This window comes from Miniopterus natalensis, chromosome 6 (assembly GCF_054644295.1).
Source record: "Miniopterus natalensis isolate mMinNat1 chromosome 6, mMinNat1.hap1, whole genome shotgun sequence".
Taxonomy (NCBI): domain Eukaryota; kingdom Metazoa; phylum Chordata; class Mammalia; order Chiroptera; family Miniopteridae; genus Miniopterus; species Miniopterus natalensis.
The window spans coordinates 56,249,913-56,262,216 of NC_142086.1; the positions used below are offsets into that span (position 1 = coordinate 56,249,913).

A 12,304-nucleotide genomic window follows, 5' to 3' on the forward strand; every position below is an offset into this window, starting at 1 on the left:
CTCACGTTACCGCCGCCGCCCAGCTCCTGCAGCGCGACGTTCATGGTGGAGTCCGGGGCGCGCAGCACCTTAGGGCTCCCGGCGGCTGGCCCGCGCCCAGGCCGCGGCCTCGGCCCCCGGCCCGGCCCCGCCGCTGCCCGCCATCGTCGCGGCTGTGGCAGCCCCCGCTCGGCCGCCCCCGCCTGCCCCGGCCCTCCCGCCCCCCGCGGTGCCGCGCCTGGGGGTGGGGTGGGGAGGGGAGGGGAGAGGAGGAGCGCGCCTGGCGCCCAGACCTCGCTCAGGGCGCCCGCGGCCCGCCCCCTGCGCTTCCCGAAGCTGCGGCCGCCGCGGGAGCCCGGGGCCCTCCAGAGCCGCAGGAGACCCCGCTCCACTCCAGGGTCACCCCAGCCCCGCAGCACCCTCTCCAAAGCCACCCATAATTTACATTCCTTTGACCCAGGCCCAAACCCTGCTGATCTTCCTTGGCCCAATTACCCAAATTGCAGGCCCTCCCCATGCCCTTAAACACCTTTGAGAAATCATACTTCGCTGAGGAACATCTCCCCCCGGCAGTGCACACAGCCCCTCTTCAGCCAGCACACGGGGCAGCACACGGGAGATGCCCCACAGACAGGGTGTCCACACTGTATCTACAGAGTGCACAGGCCCAAGTACACAGGCAAGCCCCGGACACACGCAGCGCTCACCAGATGTACACAGTGCCCCCTCCAATGTGTGCACGCACCAGGCTCCCAGCCCAACACACGCGCCACAGGCACAACACAGACGCGAGCACTCACACTCTGGCTCTGCCCTTACACGTTGCTCCAAGACTGCACTTTTACTCTCCAAGATCACTGTTGTCATCAGATCATCTCACAAAGGGAGGGTTACAGATGGTGACAAACTGGCAGGGAAAAAAACAGCCATCCACAGATATTTAAAGAAAAGACGTGCTAACACTTCTAGCTTGAGGAAAGCCATTTTACTTGGGAGGTTTACAAGAAGAAAAAAACCAAAACCCCAGCAATATTTAACGGAAAGGCAATAGTGTGGCATCTATGCATCTGCCATCTGCCTCCCATATTGTCATTCCTTCATCAGGCCTGGTGGTGTTGGAGCCTGCTGCACTGCAGAGTGCCTTGTGTTTTCTTTCACGTTTTTTGTGGTTTTTTTTTAAGTCTCATCCTCCACCCTCCTCCCCAACACGGTACATGAATTTGACCTGAGAAGGCTCAAATTCATTATCCATTATGAATCCATTTATGGTGGCAAATCCATTTCTTGACTGTCACCTCAGTTCTCAAACATCTTGCTGCAAGTGGTTCTCGCGCGGAATGCTCAGTGGCTGCGAAAAGGTGGATGAAGAATGAATCAGGCTGAGAAATGTTGGATCGCTTTCTTTGGCACTTTCCACCCCAAAACTGCATGTTCTTAAACAGGAGACAGTACAGTGTCCTAGTTAAGATGAAAGATTCTGGATTTAGACTGAATTTCTTCATTTGTAAAATTGAAATGAGAATAGTACCTATTCCAAGGGATTGTTGTGAGAATCAAATGAAACAATACTCATAAAATGCTTAGGACAGTGTCTGACACATACTAGTACTCAATATGTTAGCTGCTGTTAGTGTTGTTGGTGTTGTTGTAATTAAAATCCTATAGGTAGAAATGAGAATTGAAAGGCTGGAGAAAGCCTGTTCTGTTTCCCAGATAGTAGAGGAGGTGAATGGGTTCTAGGTTAGTCCGGTTCCAAGCAAGGAGCTTTCACATCCAGCATACTGGGGTCTGCAGCAGCAAGGCCTTGGATAGCCACTTGGGAGGAGTCTCTGAGTTGTCCATGTTCTCTCTGATGACTCTGGTACCACAGCCCTTCTTCCCCCTCTTCCCACAGTCCTAGATGAAGAGAAACATGGCAGCAGGGTTGGTCTTGCCCCACAGGAAATTTCACCAAGAAGTGGCCATGTGAGTGTAACCAAAGCTACTATATAAGGACTTCCTGGCAACAGGCTCGTAGGAAATAGTCCCATGGCTGCTGCTATGCCATACTGGAAATAGCAAGTTTATACAGCACTTTACTACGTGCAAGCCGCTGTTCTAGGTACTTTACATCTATGTACTCGTTTATCCTCATGGCACTTGCAAAGCCATTTTGCAGACAAGGAAAACTGAGTCATAGAGAGGCTAAGAGTCACACAGTAAGTAGCAGAGCTGGGATTCAAACTCAAGCGGTCAGGCTCCTTTCTGGAGAGAAGTTTGGCAATATTAATCTAAAGAGGTCATATTTCCAACAATAGTTGCTTGTTTTCTGTCATGTCCTCTCTGGAAGAGTAAGGGGACACACATCAATTTTCAAGGTAGGCAGGCCTGAACTCAAATCTTGGCTCAATTCTTTATCAGATGTATGATCTTTATCAAGTTACTTGAAAGCTCTGACCCTTAATTTTGTTCATCTGTGAAATGGGAACAGTCATCCCTATCTCATAGAGTTGCTGTGAGAAATGCAGCCACATATGAAAGACCCTATACCTACTTTTATCATGTTCTCAGTTTCACTAGGCTTGGCCTACATGGACAGTTCCTTTCCATGCCTCTTTCATGACCCAAATCATTTATTAGGCTCATAACTATTCCTGACTGCATGTTAAGTACTCTTTGTATAAGGGGCTTGGAGGTTGCTCTATTCTATAATTCTATTTTCTTTCCTCCATGTTTATTATCTTTCACCCTGTTTTAATCCCTCATTCTATTATTTTCTCTCTTTTTTTTCCTGCTCTTCTTTCCTATAGGAGTAATCTTTCTTCTACACTGATTGTAAATTGAGAGGGAATGGACAACAGTTTATGTGTTAAATTTGCAAGGATAATGCAGTCATGAAGATAAAAAACATCCATGTTCAGTGTTGACAAAGATACAGAACGTGGTCACTTTCAAATATTGCTGGTGCCTTATAAACTGATGCTTTTTGGCCAATATGAATCGATAGGTGTAAGTGTACACATTCTTTGATCCAGAAAGTCTAATTCTAGGAAATTGTTCCAGGAAATAATCATTATCCACAGGATGTTTGTATCAACTAACATTTGCTACATAACAAGCCTACCCAAACTTTGTGGATTAAAATAGCAAACATTTATTATTTCTCTGTTCAGTGGGTTGACTGGGTGGTCTTCAGGTCTAGGTCAGCTCAGCAGGAGCTGAGTGGTCTAGTTGAATGGCCTCATTTATATGTTTGGGCCTCAGCTGGGATGACTGGGCTCTGTCTCTATGTGATCTCTCCTTCTCCAGTAAGCTAGCCCATGCTTCTTTATATAGTAGTCATAAAATTCATAGCAACAAAGAAACGGGGCAAGGCACAGTACATGAACATTTTTTAAGTCTCTGCTTGCATCACATTTGCTAATGTCCCTATTGGGCAAAGCAAGCCAGAGGGTCAAGCCCAGATTCAGGGTTGGAGAAATAAACACTGCTTGATTGGAGGAGCTATAAAATATATGGGCCTTTTTTTCCCCCTACAACATTTGTTCACCACAGCACTGTTTATGATAACAACAACAACAACAAAATGGAGGGGAAATTCAATGTCTAAGAGTAGAGGACTTGTTGAAAAATATTGAACACTCATACAATGGAGTGCAATGCAACATTTACAAATGATGGAAAAGAAGAGTTCATGCTATGGGGAAATGCTCTCCATATAGTTAAATGGGGGGGGGGGGGGTGGTGTTACAAAATCTCATTTTTGTTTAGCAAAAAGTATAAAAGCACAGGTTTAAAAAAAGAGAGATTGGAAGTATATTCAACAAAATGTTACTATGAATATATCTAATGACAAGATTACCTTTAACTTCTGTATGCTTTCCTGTATAATAATAGCCAACAGTTCTATTGTCCAGCACTTACCTAAACACTTTGTGTATGTTAACTTATCTAATCCTCACAATGACCCACTGTGGAGATTGTATCAGTATCACAGTGCCTATTTTACAGATGAAGAGCCTAAGACACAGGGAAGCGTAATAGCATACCCAAAGTTACACATCAAGTGGAAGGCAGATCCTCAATTTGAATCTAAACTCCATGCTCCTAACTACTAGTCTCCTTTCTAAGTCAACTGATTTGTCTGGGGCCAGAGTGTGATGTTTGGTAAATGGACTATGTCATTGGCTTTAAACCTTTTTTTTAAAAAAATCATTAAAACTTTTTTTATTGCAAATGTAATATACTCCAGAAGTATATAGAATAAAAGATGAAATTCATTCTGCTGGGATCCCAGTATCATACTCAGAGGTAACCATTATTGGCAGTTTGGTGTTTATCCTTCCAGATCTTTCTTTTATATGCATTTACATACCTAAACACACACTATGTGTGTATGTATATGGGTATACCCTGTATATGCATATGTATGTATACTTTTTCACATATATGAAATCATACCTTACACTTGTTAGTTGGTGACACTTTTGCAGGCTTTGGAGATCTTACCATGTCAGTCCACTCAGATCTGCCTCCTCCTTTGTTGTGATTCTGCAAAATAGAATGAGTCCCAGAAATACCCTCAGGGTTTGGGCTTCCTTTGAGTGGACAAGGTGGGAGCAAAGGGCCCCCAGAGAGAGTTTAAGGTGAAACATGGTCATGAGAGATGTAAAAAGATTACCCAAAAATATTTGTAACAGGTTGTATTTGTTTTCTAAGATTGCTGTAACGAAGTACCACAAATTAGGTGGCTTAAAACAACAGAAACTTATTCTCACAGGTCTGAAGGCAAGAAGTCCAAAATCAAGGTTTTGGCAAGGCCACATTCCCTTGGAAGTTTCTAAGGAAAAATCCTTCCTTGCCTCTTCCATCTTCTAGTGGCTCCCAGCAATCCTTGGTGGCCTTCTCCCTGTGTGTGTCTTTGTGCATCTATCCTTTTCTTATAAAGATACCAGTGATTGAATTTAGGGCCCACTCAAATCCAGTTTGACTTTCTCTTAATTTAAGTAATCACATCTGCAAAGACCCTATTTCCAAATAAGGTCACATTCTAAGGTTCCAGGTGGACATGAATTTTAGGGGGATCCTATTGAACCTACTGCACAGGCCTACATTTTCCACTTGAATAAAAGTGCCATTAATATTCAAACATCAAAAGGTATATTATTCTGTTTAGAACATATAGATCGAATCCACTAGGTTTTGAGGGACTTTGAATGGAGAAATCCAATACACAGTCACAAAATGCCACATAATTTTTTTTTTTTTCATTTTAGCTGTGAAAATGCATTTTTGTCTCATGGTCAGGGATGTAGACCATCAGAATTTTAAATAGGGGGATCATAATTTAAAGGACTCCCCCCACATTTTTACCACATAATGGAAGCATATATATTGCTATATCTTTACAATTTTGCTTCAATCATGATCAGCATGCACAGCAGAGACAGGAATAAGATTATTTAAGAAGCTAACCAAATGAATTCCAAGTTAAATTGTTATTCCTCCAATCTCCCTTATCCTGGGGGAAGAAAACAGGATTGTTTCAAGTCCCACCCAGCATTCTCATCTCATCCTTGATAAGAAAACTTATAGCCCCTTTAGCACTTTGGGTGAGGGGCAGCTCATTACCTCCTGAGACAAAACACCTCATTTCAGGACAATTTCATCTCCAAAACTTTCCTTAATATAGGTCCTATCATCTCTGTGTTTCAAACTAGAACATGAAGGCACAGAGAAGTATGCATATTATTCAGACGTATGGGAAAAGATTGGAAGGACATATGTACAGGGTGGGCAAAAGTAGGTTTACAGTTTAATACAAGAAACGGTTAATTCTTGTATTATTATTTGTTAATTATTGTTATCTATTTGTATTACAACTGTAAACTTACTTTTGCCCACTCCTGTATATCAAAGGTTTTGTATGATTTTCCACGTTTTCCTAAAATGTTACAAGTACAAATGAATTAATTTTTTTAAAAACTATAATTATGGGTCCTTCAGTTCAAGGTCACAGAGAAACTGACAGAACCAAGGTTGGAACCCATTGCTAGACAACCTCCAGTGGTAGTAAAATTTCTGGACTCTCTCCTAGTGATCCTGAGCTAGACTCTATTGTCCTTTCAGGTCTCCAGGCTCCTCTCTCTCCAGCTGGGCCCTCACCTCCAGCTTCCGCCTTCATCTCAGACTAGGACCCCGCAGAGGAGGGCTTGATCCGAATGGGCCCCGGGGCCCGGGGCCTTGAACGAGGCTTGCACAGAGGCACCCTCTGCCAGCCTCCCCCCAGCCTGGTCCCTGAGGGCAGCCGCCATTGCATTCATATCTGTGTTCCAGGGTCTAACACTTGATGAATTATTGGGGGAAGGATACTCAGCACTAGCTGCCTCATTTGGTGGGGGAAACGCTTCAGTGACAATGAAGACCCCCCTCCGCCTCGGTTGTGCACTGCACTCCGGTAGGCACTGAACACAGGGAATGATTATTACCCTTATCAGTGCTACAGTCACAGTGGATGAAAGTGAGACACCACGCGCGCTCCAGGCCAGTGATTTCCACAGGGGCCCTAAGCGCAAGCAGCGGGTGACGCCGCAGTTGACCGCCAGCAGGGGGTGGGAGCAGAGAGATGAGGGCGTGTTCCCGTTGGTGCAGCAAGAACTGTCACGTGGCCCAGTTCAACAAGGGGGGAGGGGGTGCCCTCTGTCCCTCCCCTTCTACCTCCGGACGCACTCCGGCGCTCACCGCGTCCTCAGGCGCTCCGGGCTTCCCCGAGTCACCTGGCGCCGGGGCGTCCCTGGCGCCGCGGCCATTCATTCTCTCCCAGGGCGCGCGGCGCGGGCGCGGCGGACGCTTTGAACCCGAGTTTAGGCGCCAGCGTTAGGGCTGGGGGTGCGCGTCGGCCCAGGTGCTGAGACCTCTCTACGAAGACGAAGATACACGGAAACTAGGGAGATGGAGACAGTGGCACATAGGTACAGGGGCCAAGCTTGGAGACAGAAGAGCAGACATTTAAGACAGACGTAGACAGAGACCGTAATACAAAGAGAGATGGGTCCCTGAGACATACAGACAACACGTTATAGACTGACATAGAGACAGGCAGAGGCAGACACAGAGGAGCAGTCCGAGAACACAGACTTCAGGTGAACACTGTAAAACTCGGAGAGCAACCCGAATACAAAAGCGCGCCAACGGCGAGGGTACCACCCACCGGTCTGAGCCATTCCCCAGGCCTCCGGGTTCACCAAGTCCCGCGGATTCGCTAAGTCCCGCACACCTCGCCCGATCCTCCCCACGCCGCGTTTCCAGTGTTGCGCCCCAAATCGAAGGCCAGCCCGGCTCCCACTCTCCGGCCCTGCCTGCCCTCCAGTTCCCAGTCCCACTTGCTCGGCTCTCAGGCTCCTTGGCAGGCCTCCCGCCCTCGGGTGCGCGGCACGCTCCAGCCACTCCCTGCCAGATCCCGCACGGGTCGGCCAGTGTCCCCTCGCCGCCCCCCCTCCCACAGCCGCCCCTCCCCTCCCCCCCGAGTCCCGCACTCCGCGTCCCGCCCGCCCCGCCTCCCTCCGCCGGCCGGTGCCCGCCCCGCCTCCACCGCACCCCGCCCGCCGCGCGCTGCGGCAGTCGGGCGCTCATCGTCATTCCGCTCTCGCCGCCGCCCCCGCCCCCGCGCGCCGCCCCCGCCCGGTCCCCGCCGCCGCCGCCGCCGCCGCCGCCGCCGCCTGCCCAGCGGCCCGGGAGGCGGAGGCGCGGGGGAGGAGGCCCCGCTCGGCTCCGCAGCCCCGGATGCTGCATGACTTCATCCTTCCGCCGGCTGCCCCGCTGAGCCAGGGCCGGTCCGGCAGCTAGCCCGCCGTCCGCGCCCGCCGCAGTCCCGCGCCCACTCCGCGCCCGCCATGTCCGAGATCCTGCCCTACAGCGAGGACAAGATGGGCCGCTTCGGCGCCGACCCCGAGGGCTCCGACCTCTCCTTCAGCTGCCGCCTCCAGGACACCAACTCCTTCTTTGCGGGCAACCAAGCCAAGCGACCCCCCAAGCTGGGCCAGATCGGCCGGGCCAAGAGAGGTACGCGGCCGCGGCCCGGAGTCGCCGCCTGACCCAGAAACCCCCCGCCGGGCGCCCGGCCGCTGCGGTTCCCCGCCAGGCGCCGCAGCTCTTGCCGCAGACCAGCAGCCCACCGGCTGGGATTGGGGGTGGGGTCCCCGCGGCAGTGCTGTCCCCCTCTTACCCTCTCCTGGGAACGCAATGCCCCGGATTCGATGCTCGACAGCTCTGGAAGGAGAGCCCTGGCACCGGGCGAGGGGGAGGGGCCGGCCGGGGGCATTTGGGGTTACCTGGAAGTGGGAACGTGGGGAGACCGGCCGCTTCTTCAGGATCAAACGCCGAGTCGGTGGATGCTACGGAAGAACCTTCGGGTTGAGGGACGTCCGATTGGAGGGCAGGGGGGCCAGGAAATCGGGCATCCTGGTTCTTCGCTTGGGAGCAGGCTCTGTTGGTGCCAGGATAGGAAGAGGGGTTCAAGTGGCAAGGAGGTTAGTTTGGGGAGAGGGCCGGACTAGCTGGAGATTCTGTTTGAGGAGGGCGTTCAGTTGCAGTGAGGGCCGAAGAGGGGATCCCATGAGCAAAAAGGTTTCTGATCAGCTCGGATGGCGGAGAGCTCAGGCGGCGGGAGGACTCGGCTGGGAGGTGGAACAGCTGGAGCCTGAGAAAGAGGGGGCGTTCCTCCACAGGGAGGGGAGGGAGTCTGGGAGCTGGGCTGGGCAGTGGGCAGTCGGCAGGAGAGTTCGGACGGGGAGGGCACTGTGGCGCGGGGGCCGAGGGGCGTCGGTGGGCCGCGGGGCGGTATCTGCGCGGGGCGCGAGGACGCGCTCGGGCCCATTCTTGCCGCCGCCCCCCGAGGCCGCGCGGCTGACGCGCTTTCTCCTTGCGCAGTGGTGATCGAGGATGACCGGATAGACGACGTGCTGAAGGGGATGGGGGAGAAGCCGCCGTCCGGAGTGTAGACGCGCCGGCTCGGGCGGCGGGCTCCGGGCCCAGCCTCGCAGCGGCCAGGAGCGCGGGCAGGCGATGCGGCTGCCCGCGACCCCCGCCCCGGCCCAGGCGCCCGCGGGCGGGGGCTGCAGGGCCGCGCCACCGCCGGGTCGGAGATGCCGCCGCCGCCGCCCGGCACTCCGGAGCTGTCCGCTTCAGCACCACGGCAGCGGCGGTAGCGGCGGCGCGGACCCGCCCGGAGCCCGCTGCCGCGCTCATGCACTTTAGAACCTCGGGCCGCAGCCCCACCCCGCGCACCGGAGCGCGCAGAGACCCGCGGCCCTCAGCCCCCGGCCCACCCCTTCCCGCACGGCTCCCCTGCCCCGCCCCTCTGCGGCCGGTTTGGTCGGCAGACCTGGCTGCCGGCGGGTGTCGGACCGCGCGCCGCCGGGGATGTTTGGCTGCGTATTTGCATGAGCTTCCCGCCCACCTGAGCCCAGACCTCCAGGCCACTCCTTACCCACAACCCTGTCTGGCGTGACCCCAGCCTCAGCCTCTTTCTAAGGGATTCCTCAGCACATTTGTATTTTTATATCCGACTCTTTGTTTACTGGCTCCCCTCATGGTTAGTGCCCTCCCCCCTCTGTCTCGTCCTTGCTCTTCTGCGCCTGGCAGATAAGACGAGTGTTGAGGGTGGGAATGGACAAGCCCCCAACATGGTAACCAACACGCGGCCAGTCTGCCCAGGCCTGACCCCAGGCGGCTCTCTGGCAGACCCCTTTCCTCAAGGTATCACCTTCCAAGGGGCCAGGTCTAATTTTACCGTGGACCCCTGCACCCTGCCCCTGAGAACCCAAATGGGGACTGCATTGCACCCTTGAATGACACCTGTGGCCCTAGAGATGTTCTCAACCCAGGGGTGTCCTTTGTAAATGTTCCTCCATCCTCACTGTACCAGGAGTGTGTGAATAAACACAGACATCCCTGTGTGTGTATGTGTGTGTGTGGCCAGTGCTTCTGGTTGCTCAGGAGCCAGCAACATGGCTCCTGAGCAAAAAACGGCTCCAATCCCTTTGGGCGGGGGGGACACGTACTTGAGAATCTCAGGTGCAGGTTGCTGGCATTGAAGGGTTGCCAAGTAAACACTGGCAGGAAACTTAGCCTGAGAACATCATTACAATATAGCATTCTTGGGTAAATATACAACCAGAGCAGGATTGGTCACCAGAGTTGGGGCTGGAGCAAGGGTGAGAATCTTAAAGCAATCTAGATTCAAAGTCTGCAGCCTCCTGTGGATAAATCCATGTTGAGTGGAGGGGCAACAACAGGCCCCAGGGACGCAGGTCTCTGAGTCTGGCTGGCATGGAGAGGGGCAGTGGTGGATTCAATACAGTGGGAGAGGAAGTTGGGGAGCCCAGGAGAGATCTGAGGATCCCAAGAAGGAAGCCAGAAACCTGGATTTGGGATGTAATTTAGCCTGGGCTATATTGTTTCATGTGGGGTTGGTCATCAGCTCTATCTTAGGCATCAGGCCCCTAGGATGTGAGCACCTTGGACCCAACCCTAAGTCCTGAGTCAGGAATTACAACAACTTGAGGAGTCCAGGGCAGAAAGGTAGGGAGGGCTCGAGCATCATGCTTCTGGCTTCACAGCTGAATGGCACTAAGGAAGTCCTCATGATCTGAGTCCTGGAGAAAGCACGGTGAGGTGGGAGGGCTGGGGGGTGAGAGGATGTGGGTCCCAAGGGCCAGCTGAGCCACACTAAGCTCTTTGCCCTTGTGCATGAGGTAGAGGTGGAAGTGGAAACCATTGCCATAGGTTGCATGCCTCAGGGACCAGCCATAACGGGCTTGAGCATAGTGTCTAGTCCGAAAGTGGGGGGCAGCAGAGGTCAGCGAGATGAACCGGCCCCCAGAAACCAGCACTCGGCTCACCTGGAAGGCAGACAGAGAAGCCATTGGTAAGGAGTCCATCTCCAGGTTCTCAAAGGTCAGTATTGTCCCAGATGCCCTCCTAGGTACTACCCTACATCCAGCTTTCCATGGCAAAAGAGTGAGCCTCCTGTGCCCTTGGTCATTCCATGGGGGTAGGGCTATATTCTAGACAGGTAGGAGAATGGGAGTGATGTCAAGTCAGGGGCTACTGCTTTCCTGCCAACTGTCCACCCTCCCAGTCTGTCATCTGGAACCTGGCTGCTCTATCATCCCTATGGCAACCCAGTAGCCAATCATCAGCCTCTGTGAACCTGGCCACTACAGCTCCTATAATCTTGACCCAGGGTAACTTTCTCCTTCCTTCAGGTAACCACAGTCCTGAGTGACTGCTCCAAACCATGCCTCCTCTGGCTTCTAAGTTCATCTAATCTCCTGAAACCTCAACCCCTCATCCCTACTTCTTGGTGTGCCCTCCTCTCTTGTTGCTCCCTCACCTCACTCAGCACCTGGTCCACAATGTGGACACCTTCAGAGGACACAGTCCAGGGATCCCGTTCTCCAGCCAACAGGGCATCCAGAGTGCCCTTCTCGAGCACCACATCGAAGGAGCCATTGGGAAAGTCCAGTGCCCGCACATCCATGGTCTCCCAGCGCAGCTTGGGCACATGCGCATAGCGAGCCCGCATGGCAGCCACCACTACTGATGAGTAGTCCACACTGGTCACATCAGGGAATCCCCCAAGGTATAGCTCATAGCTCAGGGCACTGTTCCCGCAGCCTGGGGTGGGAAAAGGTGGGCGGCAAAAGGTCTAGGTTAGCATTGGTTCTCCCCTCGCCAATTATCCATTCACTCTTGGCCCATTTTCTCTCAGCCCAAACCCTCCTGTACTGAGGGAGAAGCAGTATGGTACAGAAAAGAGCATGAGGCGTGGAGTCATACAGACATGGGCACATATCCTGGCTCTATCATTCCTAGCTGTGTGGAACTAGCAACTTGGATTTCCTATTCAGAAAAATGAAAAATGAAGATAAGACCTAGCCTGCACGCAGGATACACTGTACTGAATTTACAGCGTAGCTGAAGAAGTTCTGAACATAGGAATTCAAAGATCTGGGTTCTGCCCTAGCTGGTTTGGCTCAGTGGTTAGGGCACTGGCCCGCAGACTGAAGGGTCCTGGTTCGATTCCAGCCTAGGGCGGTACCTTGGTTGCGGACTTGATCCCCGGCCCCAGTCAGGGCAAGTGTGGGAGGCAACCAATCAATGCATCTCTTTCACATCGATGTTCCTCTCCCTTCCTCCCTCCCTCCCTCTCTCTCTGAAAAGCAATGGAAAAAATATCCTCGGGTGAGAATTAAAAAAACACACATCTGGGTTCTGATATTCCTAGTCACGCTGCCTTGGCAACTCACTCAATTCTGAGCCTCAGTTTTCTCAGACTCAGAAT

At 52.5% G+C, this 12,304-nt stretch overlaps 2 protein-coding genes across 4 annotated transcripts in view; one reads left to right on the top strand and one right to left on the bottom strand.

Moving 5' to 3' along the window:
• ECE2 (endothelin converting enzyme 2) overlaps positions 1-12,304 on the bottom strand; it is a 29,880-nt gene that overhangs the window by 12,826 nt on the left and 4,750 nt on the right. Inside the window, exons 2-3 of one of the 3 annotated variants that reach the window (XM_016218106.2) lie at positions 11,354-11,637; positions 10,093-10,859 (exon numbers count right to left, since the gene is read on the bottom strand). In XM_016218106.2, the coding sequence (XP_016073592.2) occupies positions 10,572-10,859; positions 11,354-11,637 (572 nt within the window). In that variant the 3' untranslated portion in view covers positions 10,093-10,571. Of the gene's footprint in view, positions 1-5; positions 45-10,092; positions 10,860-11,353; positions 11,638-12,304 lie in introns of those variants that run through there. The other 2 variants (XM_016218108.2, XM_087817905.1) reach the window with 2 other exon arrangements.
• On the top strand, positions 7,851-8,957 carry CAMK2N2 (calcium/calmodulin dependent protein kinase II inhibitor 2). The gene is made up of 2 exons (XM_087817904.1): positions 7,851-8,019; positions 8,887-8,957. The coding sequence occupies exons 1-2, from the start codon at positions 7,851-7,853 to the stop codon at positions 8,955-8,957; spliced, it is 240 nt and encodes a 79-aa protein (XP_087674030.1).

What these genes read in the sequence shown, in the direction of transcription:
- CAMK2N2 (XM_087817904.1), top strand. Translation starts at nt 7,851, where the DNA reads ATGTCCGAGATCCTGCCCTACAGCGAGGACAAGATGGGCCGCTTCGGC. An exon ending in GATCGGCCGGGCCAAGAGAG is followed by an intron (nt 8,020 to 8,886) that starts GTACGCGGCCGC and finishes CTCCTTGCGCAG; the next exon opens with TGGTGATCGAGGATGACCGG.